This window comes from Podarcis raffonei, chromosome 1, assembly GCF_027172205.1.
Source record: "Podarcis raffonei isolate rPodRaf1 chromosome 1, rPodRaf1.pri, whole genome shotgun sequence".
NCBI lineage: Eukaryota > Metazoa > Chordata > Lepidosauria > Squamata > Lacertidae > Podarcis > Podarcis raffonei.
The window spans coordinates 35,903,576-35,927,325 of record NC_070602.1 but is presented as its reverse complement, the minus strand read 5'-3'; the positions used below and the strand labels follow the sequence as shown (position 1 = coordinate 35,927,325).

The following is a 23,750-nucleotide window of genomic DNA, read 5'->3' as shown; positions in this document are numbered from 1 at the left end:
CCCGCCTGGGGAGGCATTGCCAAGGTGATCAGGCCAGGTAGGGGGAGGGACCACCCTGCCCACACAATAGGGGGAGGATCTTACCTGTCTATCTTCCCTAAATGGGGGTGGGCGTGTAGCAGTGACCCACGCTCCCCTTCTCTTTGTGGTGGCAATACCAGGAGGCTTTGACCGTACGCCTAGAGGTTGTTATTGCTCTCCCCTGCGACGGCGGCTTAACGGGGGCGGGCTCTCTCTGCTTGAACATATGTTCTCCAGAGCCAGCCCATCCCCCACACTCTGGATAACCCTGATGTTCCCCAGATCCCCGGCAGGGGACTGGGAGGGATAAATGTCCAGTGCCTGAGCCAAGGTCTACCCACATCTGAAACATAATAAAGTTGTGGCCAATTTTAATCCCATAGCACGTTGTCTTGATTCGTTATTCCACATAGGGGCTGCCCAGGGTTTGGGGGACCCCACCTGTCCACACAAAGAGTAATGTGATGCCATTGGCATGTTCTCAGTACTAGCATCCACTCAACCAAAATTTACAATTCTACAAGTTGGTTGTGAGGACTGGCACTGTATTTGCTTCCTTTAGTAGCTTTTTACACCAAACTCCTTAAGTCCCAAACTCAGTTTGAAAGTTTGGCATGATACATAAGGCAAGAGAAAGTGTCTGCAAAACAGTTGTACCAGAGCTATTTCTTGCAGGCATTCACATTGTATTACTGTATCACAGCCAATGGCAGTATGAAAAAGTATATAATACTTCAAAGGTCAAAACAAGATAGAAATGGCAAATGGTGAAGACGACAAGAGGAACTGATTTCAGCCACCTCAAGTTAAGGAGAAAAAGGGAGAGAAAAGAACGAGAACAATATTTATCTGATATTCTGTCTTCCCTGACCCTAGATTACAATAGATTTATTATTTTGCATTCCACTCATTAACCACAGAGAATACCATTGTAGTTAATTGCATGCAAAACGTTTTCATATATTTAATTGCCATATTTTGGGTTTTCTGCTTAGACCCAGGAGGTCTGCATTTCGCTTTCCATTTAATGCACATGTGGTTTCCCCATCTGTATTGTCAGAAAGCAAAGTAATAGCATCATGGTGTGCCATTTGGATCTCAGATGAGACATTTTCCTTTGGATTTCTGGACTGAGTAATGCATGTGCAGTTCTTGTAAGGACAGCACCTCAACTCTTCTCTTTTTTATTTTTTATCTCCATCACAGTGGAACATTGTAGTTAAAGACTAATAACAATTCTCCTTCACTTTGACATGTTTTTTCCTGTCTTTGCATGGTAACATCATCTCTGTCAACTTGTATGGACATTGTTCTGGCATCGTTTTGTCCTCCCTGGACAATTATGCTGAGCTGATCATTATATTACTTTGACAGCATTAAGCCCATTCAGGAGAACAGGGACTAGTTGGCACCATCTCATCTGTGCGCATATAGCTCAAAGCCTAGCAACAGTTAGGTGAATTCTAATTTCCAGAGGGGGAGCTGTGTAAGTCCATTGCAGCAAAAACAACCAAGGTGAGTCTTAACCAATGTCTTATACAATAAATTGTTTTGGACTTCAGTCCACTTGGGATAATATCTCATACATCCAATGAAGTGGACTTTAGTCCATGAAGATATCTGAAAATTGTTTTCTTCAGTGATAATTTATTTTATTTCTTCAGTGATAATTTATTTTTGTTTTCCTTCTACTATTGTGCTTAAGCATAAGTCCTTCCACAGATGTTAGAAATCGGCTTTAAAATGAAATCTATGCTAAGAATGCAGATGTGATAGGGTTATGTATACTGGCCAGAACTTAAGGCACCATCTGGATCAAGCTGAAACACTTTAAAGTGCTATTGATTTTAGTGGCAGAGACTTAAAGTCCACATTTATATCAGCTGTGCTTTCCCATGCTTAGCTCTGAATCGGCTGCCTCCTTAATTTTTTTTAAAAAATATATAGTAGGATCTTTAGTCTTTAGTCCTACATCAGATTCCCCCAACCTTAAGTCTCCAGACATTGTTGGACCACAACCACTGCTATTCCTGACCATTGGCTATGCTGGCTGGTGATGGTGGAGGATGTGTAATAGCTTATAAATGCCAAGATAAAATGTTAATGGAAAGTGACAAAGACAGAGAAGGGAACTGTTCTAGCTAAGCTAAGAAGTAGAACTAGAGGGGGAAATGAGAGCAGTGTTTATTAGTCCAATAACGTAACTGAGGAAGGCTGCCCTAGATAAAAACCTAGGTGAGGGCTCATTGTGGCCACTTGGTGGTAAGAGGAACACGTGCCACACAAATGTTTTGCTCCTCTCAGTTCTTATTAGACCTACATCAGAATGATACAGGGGCCGGAATTTAAAGAAAAGTGTTGTTTCTGTTGCACTGCTCTGTAAAACTCAAAATAATTCATAGCCTTTCACCATCAGATGCTAGTCCAGTAAAAAAAAAAAAAGTAGCCAGAACAATTGTCCTGAAGTATTATTTGCTCAGAAAATAGGAAAAGGCCATTGGTAGCTACTCACTTATGGTTCTAGATTCAGGTAGGTAGCCGTGTTGGTCTGACACAGTTGAAATATTTTTAAAAATTAAAAAATTGTCTAGTAGCACCTTAGAGCCCAACTAAGTTTGTTCTTGGTGTAAGCTTAGAAAGTGTGCATGCACATGAAATCTTATACTAAGAACAAACTTAGTTGGTCTCTAAGGTGCTACTGGACAATTTTTAAAAATTTTTTATATATATTTATACTCATGCTCACCGAAGACAAGAAAATAATATCCCAGGCTGCATACCTACTAACCCGTTTGTAGCATTAAAAATCCAGCTTTTCTCATTATGTAATCATCTAAAATGATTCTAAATACTGCCTTCCACAAGGGTGGGTGTGGTTACTTGATATGCATTCTAAAACCCTCCCTTTGGTGCCATTTCTTCCCTCAGACCCTCCAAGTGTCCTTATTGTTCAGGGACAGTCCCAGATTCACAGAAGCCATCCCAGTTTCTGATTTGATCTTGAAATGTCCCACATTTCCTTAGGGCGTCCCTATTTTCATTGGAGAAATGTTGGAGGGTATGGAGTTATCTGATCCCCAAGCTATTTGAAGGCATCCCTGTATAGGGAAGGTTTTTTAATGTTTTATTATGTTTTTACACAAGTTGGAAGCTGCCCAGAGTGGCTGGGGCCACCCAGTCGAATGGGAGGGGGTATAAATGGTGGAATTATTATGATTATGATTTAGGACATCCCTATTTTCATTGGAGAAATGTTGGAGAATATGCTCCCTGCACATGCCCCAGGTGAATGAAGAAGTGCCCATCCATAATGTCATTAGGGAGGTGCGAATACACCTTCCATTGCTAGGGCAATTGTTTTCAAATGGACACACTGCGGGGTAGTGCAAAATCAATCTGCAACAAACCTTTGTTGTAGAATGAAACCAGTTTCTCAGTAAGCACTTGTCTGGGGTAAGAAATATGCAATAGATCTAGATTGTGTGTGGGCTATATAGAAAAAACAAGTGCTCGTTCTCCATTGATTCAAGATTAAAATGTTGTATGTATGCAACTTTAGAGTCCTGAAAGGGCAGTGGTGCTTTGTTCCTTTTCCCTAAGGCTTTCTCTGTATTTCTCCATTCAGTATGTCATACCTTTCAGAGCCATTCTGTAGAATGTGATCTTCAGGATCATAAAATAATATTGTTATTAGCAGTGTGTAATAGTTATTAAAGGTAAAGGGACCATTAGTCGCGGATGACTCTGGGGTTGCGGCACTCATCTCACTTTATTGGCCGAGGGAGCCAGCGTACAGCTTCCGGGTCATGTTGCCAGCATGACAGCCGCTTCTGGCGAACCAGAGCAGCGCACAGAAACGCCGTTTACCTTCCCGCCAGAGCGGTACCTATTTATCTACTTGCACTTCATGCTTTCGAACTGCTAGGTTGGCAGGAGCAGGGACCAAGCAACGGGAGCTCACCCCGTCGCAAGGATTCGAACTGCCGACCTTCTGATCGGCAAGCCCTAGGCTCTGTGGTTTAACCCACAGCACCATCCATGTCCCATGTAATAGTTATTAGCAGGGTTTAAAGAAACAGAGTGACATCTCCAGGCTGTTCCTGTCAAACAACTGGGGCACTTACAGGAAATGTGGTAACCATTAGGTAACTGGCAAAGTGAACAGAGTGCTGGAAAATTACCAGGGTAATTCAAATGGATGTTGACGTGCTGGGTGGCAACAAGCCCAGGGCACAAATAGTGGAATGACAGGGTGACAACAAAACCAAGGTTTATTGGAGGGAAGTTATTTGATGTTCTTTGAGGCAAATCCAAAAGATGTTCCAAAAGGGCCCCTCGGTGCTAAAAGAAGCAGAGATGTAGTGCATTTACATCACATAATGATAAGTCCATCCTATGTTGCCCACAGTATATAAAGTACAACATTCTAGTGATGACAGAAAAGCTTGTAATCCAAGTAAGCCAATATAGTTAGATTTAAACCCATACAGTTCCACTGACCTCCAAGGAGATAATTTGCCAATCCTAATTATGTTACTTTAAGGTAGGCCACAATAATTTCAGTGGGTGTGATCTGCTCGTCATTTTTACTAGACTGCCCATTAGCAAGCAGCTTTGATTGGTACGAATACATGTTAAAAAAGAAGAAGAGGGTGGAAAAATCATAGATGTTCATAGAGAAATTCTCCATTGTGTGCATGGGGAGGGGATTTGAAACTATGGGAGTGGCTTGCCTAAGTCAATTTATTGACTTCATAACAGTTTATATTTGGCCCAGGCACTTCCTGATTTATATCCGAATTGCTTAGCCACTATGTTATGGTGACTATTTTACATGTTTGTTATCTCAAAGATCACACTTATTCAACGACAGCAAGCCAAGATAGCTGTGGTGTTAAACAAGAATTTAATGCATAATCTAGAATTTTGCTGGAACATCAAAGTAGTATTACTGTTCCAACAGATTAATTGAATGTAAGTGTGTTTGTAGCTATAAAACATAATCCTTCATTTCCGGGGAATGCTGATAAAAGTTGTGTAGGCTGAATTTTCCATGTGGTGGGTTTTTCATCCTTTGATCTAAATTAATATGATGGTTAAATGTTTATGTTCCCCACATTAGTAGAAACATGTGGTTGAACTACAGGTAACTTATATGAACAGGAGCAATCCTACTAACGGGATAGGGGAGAACTGAAGGCAGAAAATCCAAAATATCCAAAGTCCTGCTGAGAGCATGGCAGCAGGATGGAAGGGAGGTCAGAGATGAGTTTTTCCTTTTGCCTTTTCTTTGTTTTTCATTGGTTGGGATTCTTGTTTGTTTTCTGATTCTGAGATTTCCCTCCCATTGTTTTCAGTGTGTCAGGGCTGATATATTCTCGCCACCTCCACCCCATTTGAAAGATGGTGTTGGGGGAACGGGGAAGCTTTGGATTCAAGTCTTTCCATAGTCTACCCTCATCTCTCCTGGCTCACCCCTGTTTTGCTGCTATTAATATTGGAGCTCTAATACAGGACCAGCAAGTTAAAGGCTGCAGAGGTTTCTGCAGTGGCTAGTAGAGGCCTTTAGAGGTTGGATCTCCGCTCTGAGGTTGGACTTCCCTCTCCACCCTTGGAGAGACATCCTACAGCCTCTAGGGTGCCCTCCTAGGAACTATAGAAATGTTCCCTAATAGTGGCTGTATCAGGAATTAAAATCTATTTACTATTTTCCTGAAGGGAAAATAAGGGTGATTTTCATATTTCACTCTTACTCTTCCTTCTGCTATTTTACTATCCTCCATTCTAACTTTTATTTTCCCCTAACTGTAACTGCTCCAAACAAATATTATTTATATTAGTTTTGTACTACAGTAATAGGACATTCATGAGTGGGAGGATTTCATTTGACATTGATAGTTAGCTCTTGTGGACTAGCATGCTGAGTAAATGTCACCAGTCACTTAAGAAGTATGAAGGATGTGTAGTCAAGAATTATTTATTGCTGTCCTACCAAGTTGATTTATAAATATTTGAAACAGAAATCCCCTTTCAGATAGCCATTTTATCATCTATTTTTGGCAGAAAAGATGGAAGATTTTGGAAGTTAGCATTACAAAGTAGAATAGCTTGGGTTACGTCTCTGCAGCCACAGCCCCGTTTTGCTTCTCGCCAGTTGTGTTTGGTGGCTGGAAAAAGGTGGACATGGCCTCAGTTGCTCCTGCATTGGACTATTGTGGGAAAGCAAACTGTGGGTTAGAAACTATCCTTTGTCCATATTGTTGCCGAAAAGATGTGTGTGGAAGCAAAGTGATCAGCTCATATTGCACCCATCCAGCGTCAATCGTACCAGTTTCAAATATGCTTACAGGCTCTACTTAAAAGTTATTGACCTTTTAAAGACTTGGGTTATCCAAAATTCTGCTTACACACCAAGAAGCCACACCACTTGGGAGCAGGCCTGTTACAAACCTCAAAAGTTTATCAGCTAAGCTAAGGAGACAAATTTGTACCCTTGGCAGTTATATTTTAAACTATAACAGCAGTTACTTCTCAAATCAGTCTTGGGGACACATCACACATTTTGCTGCGTTTATACTAAATGTATTGATAAGATGTCTGAGTTCTACTGAACTTGCTCCCAGGTAAGTGTGTGTAGTATTGTAGCCGAAAGCAACTGTTCAGTAAATCCGAAATGTTTCCTAGGAAGCACATTGCATTGCACTGAGTTGAGTTTGTGTAATATACTCAGAGTCGCAAAGTGATTTCATGCTCTTTATTCAGCTCATAGTGGTGAGGAGGAATGAATGAATGTCCCCTCAAAGTATCTGCTTTATATACATTATTTACACAATGGGCTGCACATGATTGGCTAATTCCGGAATTCTACTGTAAGCCAATCAGGTTGTGGATTCACTTCTATCTGGAGCATGATTGGGTAGTTCCTGCCAACCAATCATACTGCTGCATTGTTCTAGGACCAATCAGACTGCTGCCTTTTGGATCCTATTGTTCTAGGACCAATCAGACTGCTGCCTTTTGGATCCTATTCAACTCAGTACATAACAGTTTGCTTCTTAGTCACTATGTTTCAAGCTGACCTGAAAATACATAAACTTATTTTCTTTCTTTATTTCCCTCTTAATCTTAGTGATTGGAACTAGCCCCTGCAAGAAGGCATTGCAGCCATCTTGCAAAATTGATCAGGCTCGTAGTTAGACAAGTCTTCTCCACAGTGTGAAATGGTCTTGGTTGCATGTAGTTATACAAATGTGTATCTGAAAATCTTATTTTGGTACAGAGGGGTGATCACCAGTAAAGGTGGACCTGTCAGAGTGCAAATATTGCCAGGGCAAGAGAACTACCTTGCAATCTATGCCAATGGAATCCAGTCTCAAGCACTCGCTAGATGGTCATCATCATTCTCAGTTTCCAGTAAGTGCATGTTCAAGTGTTATTATTTTGCCAAGTGAGTTTGGAAAGTATCAGCATGGAAGAAACTGGCTGGCTCATTATTATTTTTTCTGTTGGTTTGATTTTCTATTTTTAAGAGTAGCAAACCACCGTGCTGCTCCTCTTGTGTGATGTGATAAAGAATTTTAGACAAACCTAATGTACAAAATCAGCAGGCATCAAATGATGCCTTGTTGAGTCAAGGTTTTTCCTCCAGGGAGCCTCCTAAATATTTTAGGCTGCCGTGAAAAATATGTGAAGCATATGCAACTGTCAAAACATTGGCTTTTGCTTTGGCTTGAAAAAACTGATGCCAGGAATAATGTACATATTATTCCTGGACAGTTATGCAACACATAACATGAATAATTACTTCAGAACTACCAAAGCAGTAAGTTCTACTCAATAGGCTGTAGGATGTGAGAGATCTTCATAAATGCACTCATTTACATTTGGTTCCTGATCTTTATTTGAGATGCTGCACTCTGCATGGTCATTCTCAGTCTCAGGGCTTTGTGCTTATTATATTTGCTCATGGGCCACTGAAAAGATAATACTTAGTTTACAGAGTCACCAGACTGTAAACTGAGAAACTGGTGCCCTGTTTGCAGTCCAGCTATGTTTCTGATGAAACTAGAAGTTGAAATATTTTAAGTAAATTAACATTCTGTTCTTGTCAGTCACTTGTTTCTCCCTTTCTTTCTCTCTCTCTCTCTCTTTATATATATATTAGTTGACATTATTGGCTTCCATCAATAATGACTTACATCAAATAATCATCAATATAAAAACAAAGTAAAAAAACACTGGGGCATGCATCATCGGTATGATAAAAAGTATTCACAGTATATGTAACTGGGGAAAATATTCTTGTCATCTGTAGGGTTTTCCATTTTACTTTCTGTCTGCCACTGCTCTGGAGTTAGTTTACTTTAGTATTACGCAATCTCATTTTAGGCTGGAGCATAGGCAGGAAGACTCTTTGCATCTAAATGCCTTAAGCTATTGTACTAGCTCCTAGGAGTCTCCTTCTCAGTGAGATCTAGTGGCTTGAGGTGTTGACTTTTTGCAGTTTCTTTTATTAGGTAAAACTGAGCATGTACAACCTGTTTTACTACAATGTAATTTGACAGCAATGCAGTAAGCTTAATTTATTTTTCAATGTGGTAACAGGACCCCAGAGTGCTGCACTTGAAGCTGTTGGGCGGCCAATTTCAACAGCACGCCCACCCACAGGTAAGATGTTTCTTTCAAAATATGTTCTTACCGATCAGGAATGGCCAAGAAATAAACTATTTTCTATTTATTCTATTGTTATCACATATATATATATATATATATATATATATATATATATATATATATGAATATATATATATAGTGTGTGTGTGTGTGTGTGTGTGAGAGAGAGAGAGAGAGAGAGAGAGAGAGAGAGAGAGAGAGAGAGACCCAGGAGCACAGCACGGAGGGAGATTTCTTTGTACAGTTGGATTTTATGAATTTTCCAAGACCTGCAAGAGGTGTTCAGGTAGCAAGCTTATTCCAGGCATATGGAAAAGGAAAATAGCTGTTAGCAAATAATTTGTATATTATTATTGGCAAAATGAACATATGTTATCTTATTTACTGGTAATCTCTATAACGTGTGTGTGTGTGTGTGTGTGTGTGTATATATATATATATATGTATGTATATATGTGTGTGTGTGTAAATATTTTTATTTGAGTTTTCAGCATTATACAAAACAAAAGATAAGTCCAGATAGTAATCTCTGAAACTTGTTATTGTAGCAGTTAACAGTGAGTCTATCTCTGTCTATATCAGGGTTGGGAAGCCTGTGAGCTGTTGGATGTGGTTGGACTGCAGCTCCAGCCAGCATGGCAAAGTGATTAAGGAAGCTATAGTCCAATGGTATCTGATGGGCCACAGGTTTCTTATCCCTGGCCCATATACTCCACACTCTGTGTCTGTGGTCAGCAGCGTGTTTTTTAAAATGATTAAATAATAATGGTGAAATGAATCTTCAAAGTATGTTTTGGATGTCTGTGCTGAAGGGCCTTTCATAGCTCTATTACTAAGAGTACTTACAGGTATAGAATTCATGATGTTTCCTACCTTCTAGGTAAACGGCCCAAGAAAACAGTTGAGAAAAAATCTGGGAACAAAGGTAGGTTACCATTTCACCATGTCCGATAAAACAAATCTCTCATGTTAATTTGCCCTTAAGTTAATCTAACTATCTTGGGTGTTCACAGACTGTAAAGCGGATATTGCTTTTCTGATTGATGGAAGCTACAATATTGGGCAGCGTAGATTTAATTTGCAGAAGAACTTTGTTGGGAAAGTAGCGGTGATGCTGGGAATTGGATCTGAAGGACCGCATGTGGGAGTTGTACAAGCCAGGTACTAGAAATATGTCCTATTTGGTACATCGCTCCTTCTTAGGTGCTATAATTTATAACAATGTGATTAGCGTGGGCATGATCTAACTAAAAAAGACATTATTACAGTTATGCATTTTCTGTTATAGTTTGAATAACATTTGAACAGCCTATCAATGCCATCTGTTTCCCTACACATTAAATATTAAATGGCACCCATGCAGTATATTAGGAGTATATTAACAAGTAAATGAAAATAAATAGTAATAGTATAGAAAGTGATGTGTTGACACCAGTCTAGTGCAGCATTGTGATTACTGTGTTTAGCCCATTAGATCATGGTGATAAACCCACACTTGTATCACTCCCTAGCATTCGGTAGCCGAAGGCACATTTTCTCTGGATGTTCTTGTGATGCTCTTGGTTATTTGTACAGCAGGTGTGGGGAACATTTGCTTCTCCAGATGCTGCTAAACTACAGTTCCCATAATCTCCAGCAGGTGTGGCCAATGGCCATGGATGATGGGAGTTGTAGTTCAGCAACACATTAAGGGTCAAATGTTCCCCACACCTCCTATATAGGCTTGTAGTCATCAATAGATTTAATCTATATATAGGTATATTAGGGTTATTAGAACACAAGTGGGAAAGCATGGTTAGCATGATAAGGGACAGAATAATAGCTATTCAGGGAAGAAAAACAGATATGCATTTGCTAAAGCCCTGCCTCACATTACGCCTCACCCCCTCCTATCTCCCTTTAAGTTTCTTTGATGCAATTCACTGTTTTGTGCATCCAGAATACTTTTTTTAAGATGACGTCTGAAGTTCCCTTAGTGCTAGATTAGCAGCCAGATATTAAGAACCGCAAGACTGTGGATATACAAGGCATGGATACCCTCCTTACCAACAATTCCCCCAAGCTTGATACGCGGTTGGTTTCATTTGGCTTCTGAATAAACTGCACTTACGTTTGAACATTGGAAACAGAGGAAATGAGAGTGACCACCCACCACAGACATGCCAAAACACCACTGTTTCTATATTGCAATGATCCAAAACTTTAAGGTGGTATATTTGCTACAGACACATCAGTTACCATCACACTTCCAAAGACTGGTAGTAAAGTTAAGGACGAAAGATCAGTGGTTCAATATAATGGTTTAAAATGCACCAAAAAGCAGCTCTGTTGGTTCTTAGGGATTGTAGGAAGCAAGGTGCCTTATACCATCAGACTATTTGCCCATCTTTCTGCCTAGCATTTCCTACTTCTGAGTGGCAGTAGCTTTTCACAATCTCAAAAAAGGGTCTTTTCCATTCCGTAGGAACATTGGAAGCTGCCTTATATTGAGTCAGAGCATTGGTCCACCTAGCTCACTGACAGCCAGTTTATGCTGGCTGTCAGTGGCTTTCCAGGGCTTCAGACAAAGGACATTTCCAGGGCTACTTGGAGATGCCAGAGATTAAACCTGGAAACTTCCACAAGCAAGGTGGATGCACTGCGACTGAGCTATGTCCATCTCCTATTACCTGCAACTCGGCCCTTTTTAGTTGGAGATACCAGGGATCAAAGCTGCATGCAAAACGTCTCCCACTGTAGTCCTCACCCCAATTTTAAAAACAATACTTCAGTTTCTTTGGGATCCTTACATCTGGTCTTGTGTAATGGCAAGTTTCCAACGCTGTAACTTTTTTTGGAAATCACTTCTGGGAGAAAGGGGCTATAAATCCTTTTTCCCCCCCTCTAAAATTTGAACCATCTGTGAGATTAAGTAGTGGAGATTTTATTTCTGCCACTTCCTTCCTCCCTCCCTCTGTCTCTTTTACTAAAGTATCAACTCTGCTCTGTCAATCCACATTGATCGTTACTGTGCGAATGTAATCCAAAAACAAATGATTGTTAACAATATATGTAAAAGAAAAAGGACCAAAAACATCTGGAACAATTTACACTGCTTGTTACCAAGCTGATGATGAGTTACCCCATAAACATCTAAGTCACAAAAGGATTATTCAATTATATTTGTGGGCTGCACTAGCAGCACAAACATTTCATCCAAGAGAATTAGTGTCATCTATGCTCCAAAAATGAGCAATTCTTTTGAAAACTTTAGTAGAGCCAAGAAAAGCTTTTTGTGTTGAGTGGCTGACGGTGATGGAAAAACACATAGAAGAGATTAAGGCCGGCAGAGTTTAAACTGAAAATAGCACTCCTAGATTTAGTTAAACTGTATATCTGACATGCAGCCAATGGATATGGTCACTTTGCTTGTGGTGGGAAAAATACAGAACAAAAAACCCCAGAACAGGTGCTTGGAAACAGTTTATTGAAGTGAGTCCAATGCATTTTGACTGTAAATCTCTCTTCCGGGGCAGCTGTGAAGACATCTATTTAAACAGTAATTCACAACTAAGCACAAAAATATCTCCCATGGCAATAAAACATGATAATCTGCATCTTATTTTATCTTCATGTTTTTACAATTTCTTCTGAAGGACACATATCCAAATGCATTGGGCAAATGAATGCAACAGAACCCCGGGGGGGGGGGATGAAAGCTGCTTTGGAAAGAGAGGATTTAGAGTGGGGACAATTGTGGAGGTGGGGGTGGCAGTCGGCAGCGTGTACTTAAGCCTGAGCATACCTGCTTTTTTCCACTCCAATTCATCACATCACAAGAAGAGAGTAATATGACTCTCACCAGACCCTTCCCCTCCTGCAGCAACCCAGCTGCTTTTTCCTGTAAGAGGTTCTATTCACCTGTTTACAAGAGAAAACTTGTGTTTGGAAACCCAAGGGGTAAAAAAATGTATTGAAGCATTTGTGTCAGGCAGGCAGAGGGTCAAGCATTTCTCTCTCTGTTCTTCCCTCCAAATAATCATCTGCTTCCCTCTGTCAACAAAATTCTCTGATCTCCTTCCAGCTCCTGCAAGGTGGGGGTTTTGGGAATCAAGCTGATCATTCAGGCTTTTTGAGAGTGGACCTTAGAGATGGTTGCTTCTGTTCATAGCTATCAAGTCAAGAAGCTCATGTCCCCAAAGAAGAGATATGCTACGGGTTTTGGTTGTGGGGCAGGGGTTGCTGGAGAGCTAGACACATCAGCCGCCTTTCAAACAAGAAGAAAAGCAGATATAGGAAGAGAAGCTTAAGCATGCTGACTTGGAAAAAGGCTTGCTACACAGCCTACACAACTTCCAGCAGCTCAGAACTTCGTTCTGTGCAATCAGAATGCGTTTGGTACCCAAACACACCTAAAAATGTAAAAAAGAAAGAAAACAATTATATATTTTAAATTGTATTTAGAATCTAGATAAAGTTAAATGTGTGGTACAAGTTTATAAAATAAAAAATATGGAATATATGGCTCCATTTTCACAGACCTCAGTGACATTTTCCGCAATGCTGTTGTTTGCTCAGTTGTCTTTGTTTCAATGCTTTGGAAGAAAGACAAGAAGGTCTGAGGTCTATTTACATCCACTGGTAGAGCATGCAAATGTAGAAGATTCTGACTGGGCTTAAAAGAGTCGATTTTCTTCTAACATAAATTTGCAAGGCACAGAGAAAGGAGCAGGGTGGAGATGCAGAAGATGTGCTCAGATTTCCCATTACTTCCCACTGTGCCTATAACACACATGGGACAGAGGAGAAACTAGGACAACTATTAAGCACTTTTGAGATCCTTTACAAGCAGGCCCTACATGCAGCTAGATCATGCCTGAAGTGTTTTCACAAGTGATTTTATGGTTGCCACCCGATGCATTCTTACTGTAGAGTAATTGCCATTGAACCCAATGGGATTGATTGAGTTATTAATATGTGTGTTGCTTAGAAAGTGAAAGAAAACTGTACATACCTTTTAATCAATGTGTGTTTCCACCTCTAATTTATAAACCTGGAAAATGTCATCACTGATTAAGTGATGCTTGTGGAAATTGCCAAAGATTGTTCTGAGATAGTGTGCAGACATATTTGAGGACTGCAGCTATCTTTGTTAAGGAAGCAGTAATTTACTTGTGTCTAGGAGCACCAGTGGGTCTAAATCTGACTCTATATTGGAGAAGAAACTAACAGAAACAGATGTAGTAAAATCAGTTTTGAAAAGATTCATAGATTAAATAATGCCACTCAGACTCCAAAGCATTAATTTTAGCACTCTTACATTATGACCTTGTTCTGTTTGTTTGTTTTTAAATAGTGAGCATCCAAAAACAGAATTTTACCTGAAAAACTTCACTGCATCAAAAGATGTTTTATTTGCCATAAAAGAGATAGGTTTCAAAGGAGGCAATTCCAATACAGGTAAGTTCAAGCCCAGGCAGACAAAAGATAAAAAATAGTATTTTCAAATAATGATGTACTGTATTTGAGAGGAATTCAATGTAGCGCTAAGGAGGTGGCTCTGTCAGCACATTTCTGGTTGTCTGATGGAACATTCTCCCCCTCTTCCCATTGCATGCCCATGAGACCCCTGAACGAATTTTGGAGGGCAGGAAAAGGAGAGAGAGGAAAGGCCCATTGCGTGAGCAGAAGTCATTGTGCAAGCTCCCGCTAGTAGCACCATGCAGTTGAATCTGGCCCTTTATCTAGACTAAAGGCATTCAAGCTATTTGCACTTAGAAATGCTGCCTTCTGAAATAACAACCAAAGTGATTGACAGCCTTGAACAACATATGCTAGATGAGGGGTGAGGGACCTCAGGCCTGGGGGCTAAATGATGGGAACTGGAGTCCAACAACATCTGGAGAGCCACAGGTCCCTCACCCCCGATATAGAGAATCACAACTAAATCTCTTCTGGAACTGTTTCACACTTGTATCTATAATTCCTGTGTGTGATCCCTGCAGAAAAGCATAGGGCTAGATTCAGCTAACTTGTCCCACTAGCTCAAGGACTTCCGTGAGTACAATGGAACTTTTCTCCCTCTCTTTCTCCAGCCCCCCACGACCCAAATTGGTGGGGAAGGGGGCAGGAGAACCCCCAAAATTGCTTGTGGGGTGAAGAGAGGGGAAATCATTCATTCGGTCAAACAGAAATATGTGTGCTGATGGATTGTTTGTAAAAGCACAATGTTGATAATTTGTCATTTAAAAATAATGTATTGATAACTCTCACGCCTCTTCTGCTATGATTTTGTAATACCAAAACATTTGTGACCCACCCCTGTCATCAAATTTCCTTTTTTAAAAAAATTCACACTGTCTTTGATATATGGCTCCTTAAGCTGAACACAGGTTGCAGTGGCTCTTTGTCTGAAAAGGGCTAGCCCCCCCCCCCCAGCATGTAGGATGGCTGCCTTACTGCCACACTACTTAGGTTTTACAGATTCTGCAGCACAACTAGGAACGCTCTAATAATTTATGGTATGTCTCAATTATGCATCTTAAAGAACTATTTCTATTTACTGTTCTTAAGTTCCTGGTCTGTGAAGTCTATGTTTTAGACATCTAAACAGAATGAGCTGTGCTTTCAAAAGTAGCAAAAATTGACAATCTAAATCATTTTTCTTTTCTCTCCCCCTCCTGCTGCCTTATCAGGAAAAGCATTGAAACACACAGCACAAAAATTCTTTACTGCTGAAAATGGGGTACGCAAAGGCATTCCTAAAGTCATCGTGGTTTTCATAGATGGCTGGCCATCAGACAATTTGGAAGAAGCTGGAATAGTGGCCAGAGAATTTGGTATTAATGTATTCATTGTGTCCATTGCAAAGCCCACACCCGAAGAGCTTGGGATGGTTCAAGACATTGGCTTTGTTGAGAAGGTGAGAAAAGGACTTCCTAAATTTCCCGCCTCTGGGTGGGGCTTCAGTAGATTTTGGACAAGATCCCCAACTGAAAAATTGACAGGTTGTAATCTACGCTTTTGCTAAGGTAGTGTTATAAAAGGAAGGCAATGTCAACTAAAAGCTCTTGAGAGTTGAGGAGACGGTGCAGCTGTGCTCTAGAAATAACCATTAGTCATCACTCATGCTACAGGGATTGTTATAATATACATAAGAAACATTCTACACAGCAATCTCAGTAACAATTGGTAAGCTTGCTAGGGGAAGGAAAGCATTTCCAAAGTAGTAAATATTATGGGCTATATCCAACATAGTCCTACTCAGAGTAGACTCATTGAAATGGATGAGCTTAAGCTAGTTATGCCTATTCATTTGAATGACTTTAAGTAGAATTTAAATTGGATACAGCCTTGATTTTGCTTGCCAGTATAGCATCACTAGGTTGGGCATACTTGTGTCTAGTGGATGAAGGCAGGAGTAGCTTTTACAGGAAATAGTCTGGTCCCTCTTCAGTTTTTTGCCTCAATATCACATTCTCCTTTGGCTTCTCTTACTCTTTCATCTTGGCTTAGCAATTTTATTCTTCTGTTATTCCACTCTTTTTACTGTTCTTTCTCTGCATAAATACACACACACATACACATATACACGCACACAATGATTAGAATCCATGGACTCGCTTTTGAGAGGGGGACAAGAGCAGCTCGCCCAGGCCGCCAGGGTTTGCTGCTCATCTACAATTGTTTTCTTTCCTTGTTGGGGCAAAGCAGTGGACGCTTCCCCCACCACAACCAGTCTAGGGAGCATTGGATGGTCCTCCATAATGGTGATCACAGTACACTGAGATCTACCACCCCACAGGCTTTAATCAGCCCTTACGAAGACAGCATCAGCTGGGGTGGATTCTTGGAGACAAGTCCGGTCAGCACTAGTAAAGGTACTGACCATTCCCTCCCCACAATCTGCATTTACCAGGCAATGTGGAGGGGCTTTCTTAAATGGGCTGGGCACAAGCAAGGTTCAGTGGAAACCACATCCATCCCTGACTTATTAGTATTGCTACAGGAAGGTCCTTGACAAAGGTTCAAACCTAATATCCAAAAAACCCCCAAGCAGTGGCCATTTCTTCTCTATTCTGGCATGGCTGGATAGCCCTGCTCTGACCACTCACCCACTAGCAAACCACTTCCTCCGTTATACTCCAGTTGTCCATCATTTTCCTTTCTGGGATCTTCACATGGTGTTCTCAGCTCTCCAGTGTCCAACTTTTGAGCCACTGAAACAAGTACTGCTGAAGATTCCCTCTTTTAAAATCCTGTTCCTGGTGGCCATCACCTCAGCCCAGAGAATCTCTGAGATCAATGTCCTGTCGGTGACAATGTTAGAAATATGTAGAGCAGCAACCTGAATGTCCCTGAGCACATTCACCAGGCACCTTTGCTTCCTCTGAAATGGCATTTGGCAGGGGGCAGGCGGCAGCAGGCTCTCCCATAGTAGTAACTTGTTACAGTTGGGATCCACCCTAGCTGGGTAAGCTTTTGTACATCCCAACCCAGTGATGCTACACTGACAAACGGAATAGTACCATAGTACCTACCTGAAGGGTAGATTTGCTTGTTCAGTGTAGCAACACTGGGGTCACACCCTGCAACACCTTTTCCCATCTCTGTTTGCACACTTGGCTTTCAGGTAATGGTTTGTTGTTGGAAATAGGTTAACAATATCCTGAGCTTCAGTTCCCCACTGTTCATGCTTCAGTGAGTATGCCGAACTGAAGAGGGGACAGACTATTTTTTGTAAAAGCTCCTCCTCAGTGATACAACACTGGGCAAGCAAATCTACCTTTCAGGTAGGTAGAATGGTTCTTTCTGCTGAAGTATAGGAAAATATGCCCTTTTTAAAATAGACAGTCTCAAGGGAACATATAAGCACCGTGCATCAAAAACAAACATTTAATGCAGTACCTCCCCCCACCAAAAGAATACATCAAAAGGGTATAGATAAGTAGCTAACATCCATTTATTCAGTAGAAGAGCCAAAATCCATAGCTTTTCTGTTTTGTTTTTTAAACAGGCTGTTTGTCAAAATAATGGCTTCTTCTCCTACAACATACCCACTTGGTTTGGTACTACAAAATATGTGAAGCCACTTGTTCAAAAACTCTGTGCTCATGAACAAATGTTGTGCAGCAAGACATGCTACAACTCAGTCAACATTGCTTTCCTGATAGATGGCTCCAGCAGCGTTGGAGATAGCAATTTCCGTCTCATGCTTGAATTTATCAGCAATGTTGCCAAATCATTTGAGATCACAGATATTGGTGCCAAAATTGCAGCAGTTCAGTTCACCTATGACCAGCGCACTGAGTTCAGCTTTACAGACTACGTCACAAAAGAGAGGGTTCTTTCTGCCGTCCGAGGAATCCGTTACATGAGTGGTGGCACAGCTACTGGAGAGGCCATTACCTATACAACCAGAAATGTTTTTGGACCTGTGAGAGATGGGGCCAACAAAAATTTCCTGGTGATTTTGACTGATGGCCAGTCTTATGATGATGTCCGAGGACCCGCTGTTTCTGCTCACAAAGCAGGTAAAATGATTGTCACTGTCTGTGCTCATACAAGTTACGTCTGGTGTGGGGAGTGTGGCTGCTTTTGAAGCTAATGATCTGAACAGCTGTGAAAGATAATTCATAGTTGTTCATTGCTATGTGTATTAGAACTCATTGGGTGGTGTCTGACTAGGTCATACTTGGTGGACTGAAGCTGCCTTGATTAGCAACTCTACAGATGTCAGTGGGTCTACTTCGACTATGATTTAGTCAGATACCATCCATTACCAACCTGAAGGAGCGTCTCCATCCCCATTTTTCTGCCCGGACGCTGAGGTCCAGCGCCGAGGGCCTTCTGGCGGTTCCTTCATTGCGAGAAGCAAAGCTACAGGGAACCAGGCAGAGGTCCTTCTCGGTAGTGGCGCCTGCCCTGTGGAACGCCCTCCCATCAGATGTCAAAGCAATAAATAACTACCTGACATTCAGAAGACATCTTAAGGCAGCTCTGTTCAGGGAAGTTTTTAATCTGTGATATTTTAGTGTATTTTTGGTTTCTATGGAAGCCGCCCAGAGTGGCTGGGGAAACCCAGCCAGATGGGCGGGGTACAAATAAAAAATTATTATTATTATTATTATTATTATTATTATTATTATTATTATTTTATTATTATTTTACTTTGGGATACCCATCCTGGGTTTAACAGAGATTCCCACTACGTTCTGGACCAACTTGCTTCATTACATGCTGTGACACAACAGTCATAAGGGGTTGTATCCAAAGCAGCACTAAGTCATGGTCCCATTGGCACACAGATTTCTCCTTGCACAATGGAACTTTTGCCCTCTCCTCCTCCTGTGCTCCCTAAGTATGTTCTCGGTGTCCCTCAACCCTCGAGAGCAGATATGGGGAAGGTGTGTGGCACATGCAGGGGCAGGAGAATGAGCAAAGACTCATTGTACAAGCAGAAATCTTTGCACTAAAGGGACATGTTGTTTGGATACTACCCATAGACTAATCAAGAACCCGAAATACACATTGTGTGTGCTATGGGATCATTCTGCAAGCCATCTTACAAAACCTGCTCTCTCTATTCCTGTGAAATTGAAGCAGCACTATGGGCAGCAATGGGCAGGTCCTATAACCTCTTTATAGCTACGAAATAGGATAATGACACAGGCCTCACTTTTATTTATTTATTTAAGGAAGACTCAATAAACCATTGTCTTGTCTGCTTGAGGCTTAAACCAGCCTTTCTTTTTTGCAGGTATTACCACCTTCTCCATTGGCATTGCTTGGGCACCACTGGAAGACTTAAAAGATATGGCATCTGAACCAAGGGAGACACACACCTTTTTCACAAGAGAGTTTATGGGACTGGAGCAGCTTGTTCCTGATGTTGTTAGAGGCATTTGCAGAGATTTCTTGGACTCCAAACAGTAAATGGAAGGCTGCAGGAGGTGACTCTAAATCACGTCAGGAATGCCAAGGAGGTCTCTCTAGGGTATAGATGTTCTGTTATTCTAGCACACAAAGGGCTACTCTTCTGCTTTCTTTAGGCAGATCTTGTACGGAAGTCAGTGGAAGTTTTGTTTGAATAAACAGTAAGCGGAGAAGTTAGCCCAAAGCTGCCATTACATATGTATATTTAATATTTCTCAGTTAAAGTTTAAAGTGATGCAGATCTTATAGTTAAGGTTACTTGATATTCATGTTATGTATATAGAGAAAATACACAGCTGCTCCTGGCATTAAATGCTGAATATAATCTCAGATACATTCTATCAAGTGTAAAAAAGATTGCTTTAGAATACTATCAACTGTGGTGAAAGGAATGTTTTGCTGAATACATAGCTATCAGCGCTGCATTTGCATAGCACAGACTAGTGCTTAGAACGTCTTGTATGCATCCTGATAGACAGTTCATGTACAGCAATTAGTTTCTTAAAAAACTATTTGACTACTCCAAAGCACAAATAAAAGCTGTTTAAAATCTGGCTAAGTTTGGATTTAAAACAAAACAAAAACAACATATACACACAAACCTTGGTCATGTGCATCTCCAAAGATTTGGTACTGTATGAATAATTACTTGCTTAAAAAAAATAAAAAGCATTGAGTTCTCACTTCCTTAATTGCCTGGAATGCAATGAAAGTATTAAGAAGAAGAAAAATGTTTTAAGGGGCAACTTTCAGCTTTTATCTGAATTAATTCAATTGTTGTCAGTGGGACTGAATTTATTTAAATCCAGTTATACCACATTAAAAGACCCATGAATTGGGCTGTAAACTGCCTACCCACCATCAACTGCAGAAGTCTTTGCCCCGCAACAAGTTGTTTTGTTTGTAAACATTATAAGCAATTATGAAAGGTACAGAAGGGATCATATTTAACTGGCTTTTAGTCATAATTTATGATTGTCAATATATTACATAAATATAAGTGGCAACAATGCCTAGTATTTTTCTACTTTATTACCTAGATATTTCAACACAGGTGTTGTTGTTTTTAGTATGTGGGAGGGAAAAATATGCACTTTTCTCAGATTACTATTTTATTCATAGCTTTAAAACTGTTTGATATGGAAAATACACATACCTTACATGACAGCTGTTCTCCACACTATGGTTTGTTTGTTTTTTTATAAGACTCCCAATAGTATGCTATAATTCAATAAAGCAATAACAAAGAATGCAGCTGTTTGTATCATTAACTGTGGAATTATCACAAGAAAACAAAAATAATTATTGTATACTGTTTGGGGAGATGATGAATTGTAGCCAGTGGTATAATGTAAGGCAAGGGTATGTCATCAATCTCAACCTACCCCATGGTAACTGTTTGCAGAGGGTACGGTGGTGGAATCGTGTGCTGCGTCTGAATGGTTCAGGTGATGAGGTGAGAGCAGGCATGAGGCTTGCTTCTAAAACTGAACTGCTTTGTCAGGAGGGTCACCTTTATATTATTTCAGATAAAATAATGCCACTTACATCTTATATGTTGAAGCAACCTACTTTCCTACTGCTAACGTCTTGTTTTTAAATATTCCCTTATTCACCAATTAGTAGACAAGGGCTGCCTTCAGCTGTAAGACAAATGTACCAGAAGTCTTCCAATTTAAAAGCCAAACAAATATATTGGGTGAAATCCAGCATTGTGTGAGTGAAATTCCATTTGCACAATGGGGCTTCTTCTTCCTGTCCTCCTGTAAAGTCCCCTAACTGCTTGGGTACATGGAAGACTGCAGGAGAGGATGCCCATTGCGTGAGCAGAAGTACATCCAAACAGCATTGGCTGCCCCCATTAATTTTGTTGAAACTTATTTATGACATCAGATAGGTTTATTAGTGAGTTAGATGTTAAATACGTGAATATTTGCTTTAAGGGTTACTTTAAAGAGGGATAACTTTCCTTGCACTCATTCTCTTCCTTTTTGGAAGCCAATAGCCAGTTGCTGTTATCTTCTCCCCACTTAATACATTCACTTTACAGAGGACTTGATCCAAAGTCTTCATCTCGTCAGGAATTCACTGCTACTTGTAGACACCTGACAGTCTGCCTTCAGCTCTTCTAGAGGACTGCTGCTGAAGTCTTCCTCTTCCTACAGACCAACTCAGCTTCTGTCTCAGCCCTGGTGTCTTCACTTCCTCCTGACAGCCACTGCCTGCTGCCACAAACCAATGAGTTGAAATAGAGTGTCCACTTTAGGACCTATCAGAGCCTAACTTTTTTATTCCATGTTTGTATATAAAAGCAGATCTCAAATGTTCACTGACACAATAGAAAACCTCACATGGTATAGTCACCTATTTAGTAACTTTACATTTTTCTTGGCAGACCGATACCTATATATTGTATATTATTACTTCTAAATGACACCTGGGGGATGAAACCTGCCAACCTCATTTAGTTAACTATTCACAAACGGAGCTTTTTCACATATTAATACTATGCACATGTAACTTTTACTGTTTCTCCACACTGCAAGTCTGTAAAAGCTCAGCCTGTGGCATTTGAGGCAGAATTCATCTTCCAAACCATCTCAGCTTTTTAAAAGCAAGTTTCCATAGTTGTGAACATATGTAATTGAAATCTGAGAAGGCAGAGGAGGTGCAAGAATAGGATTTCTTGGCAGTGGTCCCTGTAGGTCATCCTCGTTCCCCACGTTTAGCAAAACCAAAAATAAACAAAAAAGAAATAGCGCACACTGGTTCAATTTGCACAGCTCAGAGACTTTAGCTCTTCTTAGTGCAGAAGTGTACTTCTTAGTGCAAATCACACACAACCCAGCCAACCATCTTATTAGATTCCACAAAAGAGAAAAACCCAAGGAAGCAGATGACACTCTTAAAAAGCATTTTAGCAGTTGAGGAAAGTTCCAAGCCTCTAAACGGTTTGTGAGAACAGAAGGTACAGTATCAAACTTTATTTCGGTCACAGACCAGCATAAGATAAAACATACAGATAAACTGAACACACGAGACTTAAAACAGGTAAGGGATAAAAAGTAGTAATTAAAAGGTGATTTTATTGTACATACTTAAAAAGACAGAAACAAGGACAAATGGTTAAAAGTGACTGAGGGAGTGTGAAGGAGGACAGGTCTTGCATTTTGGGCCTAGTTTGTAGCACAAACCATCCTTTGACGAATATCCACCATGGCAGCACAAAATCTAGCAACTGAGTATGTAACGTCTGGGATTTCATCTTGAAGTAGCAGAGAGGTATAAAGTTGTTCTGTGCAACCTGAGAATTTTTGTAGTATAGGCAAGATGAACCTGGCTTGTATATCTGTATAGCATTGGCAGTGAGAAGCATTGGACTATGGAGCTACAACTAAAACTAAGCTGGAAATGCTTTATGAACAGTTTGCCCATGTTCAGTTTAGTAAAACATTCTTTATGTCTGAGGATTGGGGAGAATCTATGGGAAAGTCATACCAGTGCTCCATGGCTCTATTTCCTCCACTGAAACCTTAGCTGCTGCTGAGCCATAAGACCAACATTAAAGAGGCCACAGCTGTCCACAGAAACAATTCAGGGGTAGGAAGGTCTATAGTGTGTAACCAGAGATTGTTCAACTTGACTATTTGCAGTCTTTCTACAACTGAGCCCCGCACATCATTATGTGGTACTGAAGAGAAGCAACAAGAAACAATGGTGGACTGTGCCTGTTGGTGATCTTCTGTATTGTATGGAATTAAGCATTTCAGAACTAACTTCTAACAAATACTAGGACGATACATATATAAACTTAATATGTGTATGCATTTGTGTGTCTTCAACAGGAAGGATAGTGGTATCCACGTTCCCCATTTTTAACACAATTTCAAAGAAAAGCAGTTTGTTTGGCAATGTTTATTAAAGAGTCACATTTCATTTAAGCCTTAGAATGCAGCACTCCGGAAAAGCTGCCAGGAACAATGTTTGACTTAAGAAAAGGCAATTATGAAACTAATTCCAATATAATTAATTCCAATATAATAAAATAAAAACCACTCTTGCCTATTAGTTAATGCTTTAAATTGGTGGAAAAAACCAAGAGTGTAAATCAGCAGAAGAGTTTTCAAAAACCTCTACACACA

At 40.4% G+C, this 23,750-nt stretch overlaps 1 protein-coding gene across 1 annotated transcript in view; it reads left to right on the top strand.

Annotated features, from left to right (window-relative positions):
- Positions 1-20,862, top strand: part of COCH (cochlin) — a 34,094-nt gene extending 13,232 nt beyond the window's left edge. Inside the window, exons 4-11 of the mRNA XM_053381096.1 lie at positions 7,301-7,434; positions 8,626-8,688; positions 9,575-9,619; positions 9,708-9,855; positions 14,030-14,133; positions 15,369-15,595; positions 17,690-18,206; positions 19,433-20,862. Of these exons, the coding sequence (XP_053237071.1) occupies positions 7,301-7,434; positions 8,626-8,688; positions 9,575-9,619; positions 9,708-9,855; positions 14,030-14,133; positions 15,369-15,595; positions 17,690-18,206; positions 19,433-19,608 (1,414 nt within the window). The 3' untranslated portion in view covers positions 19,609-20,862. The remainder of the gene's footprint in view (positions 1-7,300; positions 7,435-8,625; positions 8,689-9,574; positions 9,620-9,707; positions 9,856-14,029; positions 14,134-15,368; positions 15,596-17,689; positions 18,207-19,432) is intronic.
- The last annotated feature ends 2,888 nt before the right edge of the window (positions 20,863-23,750 follow it).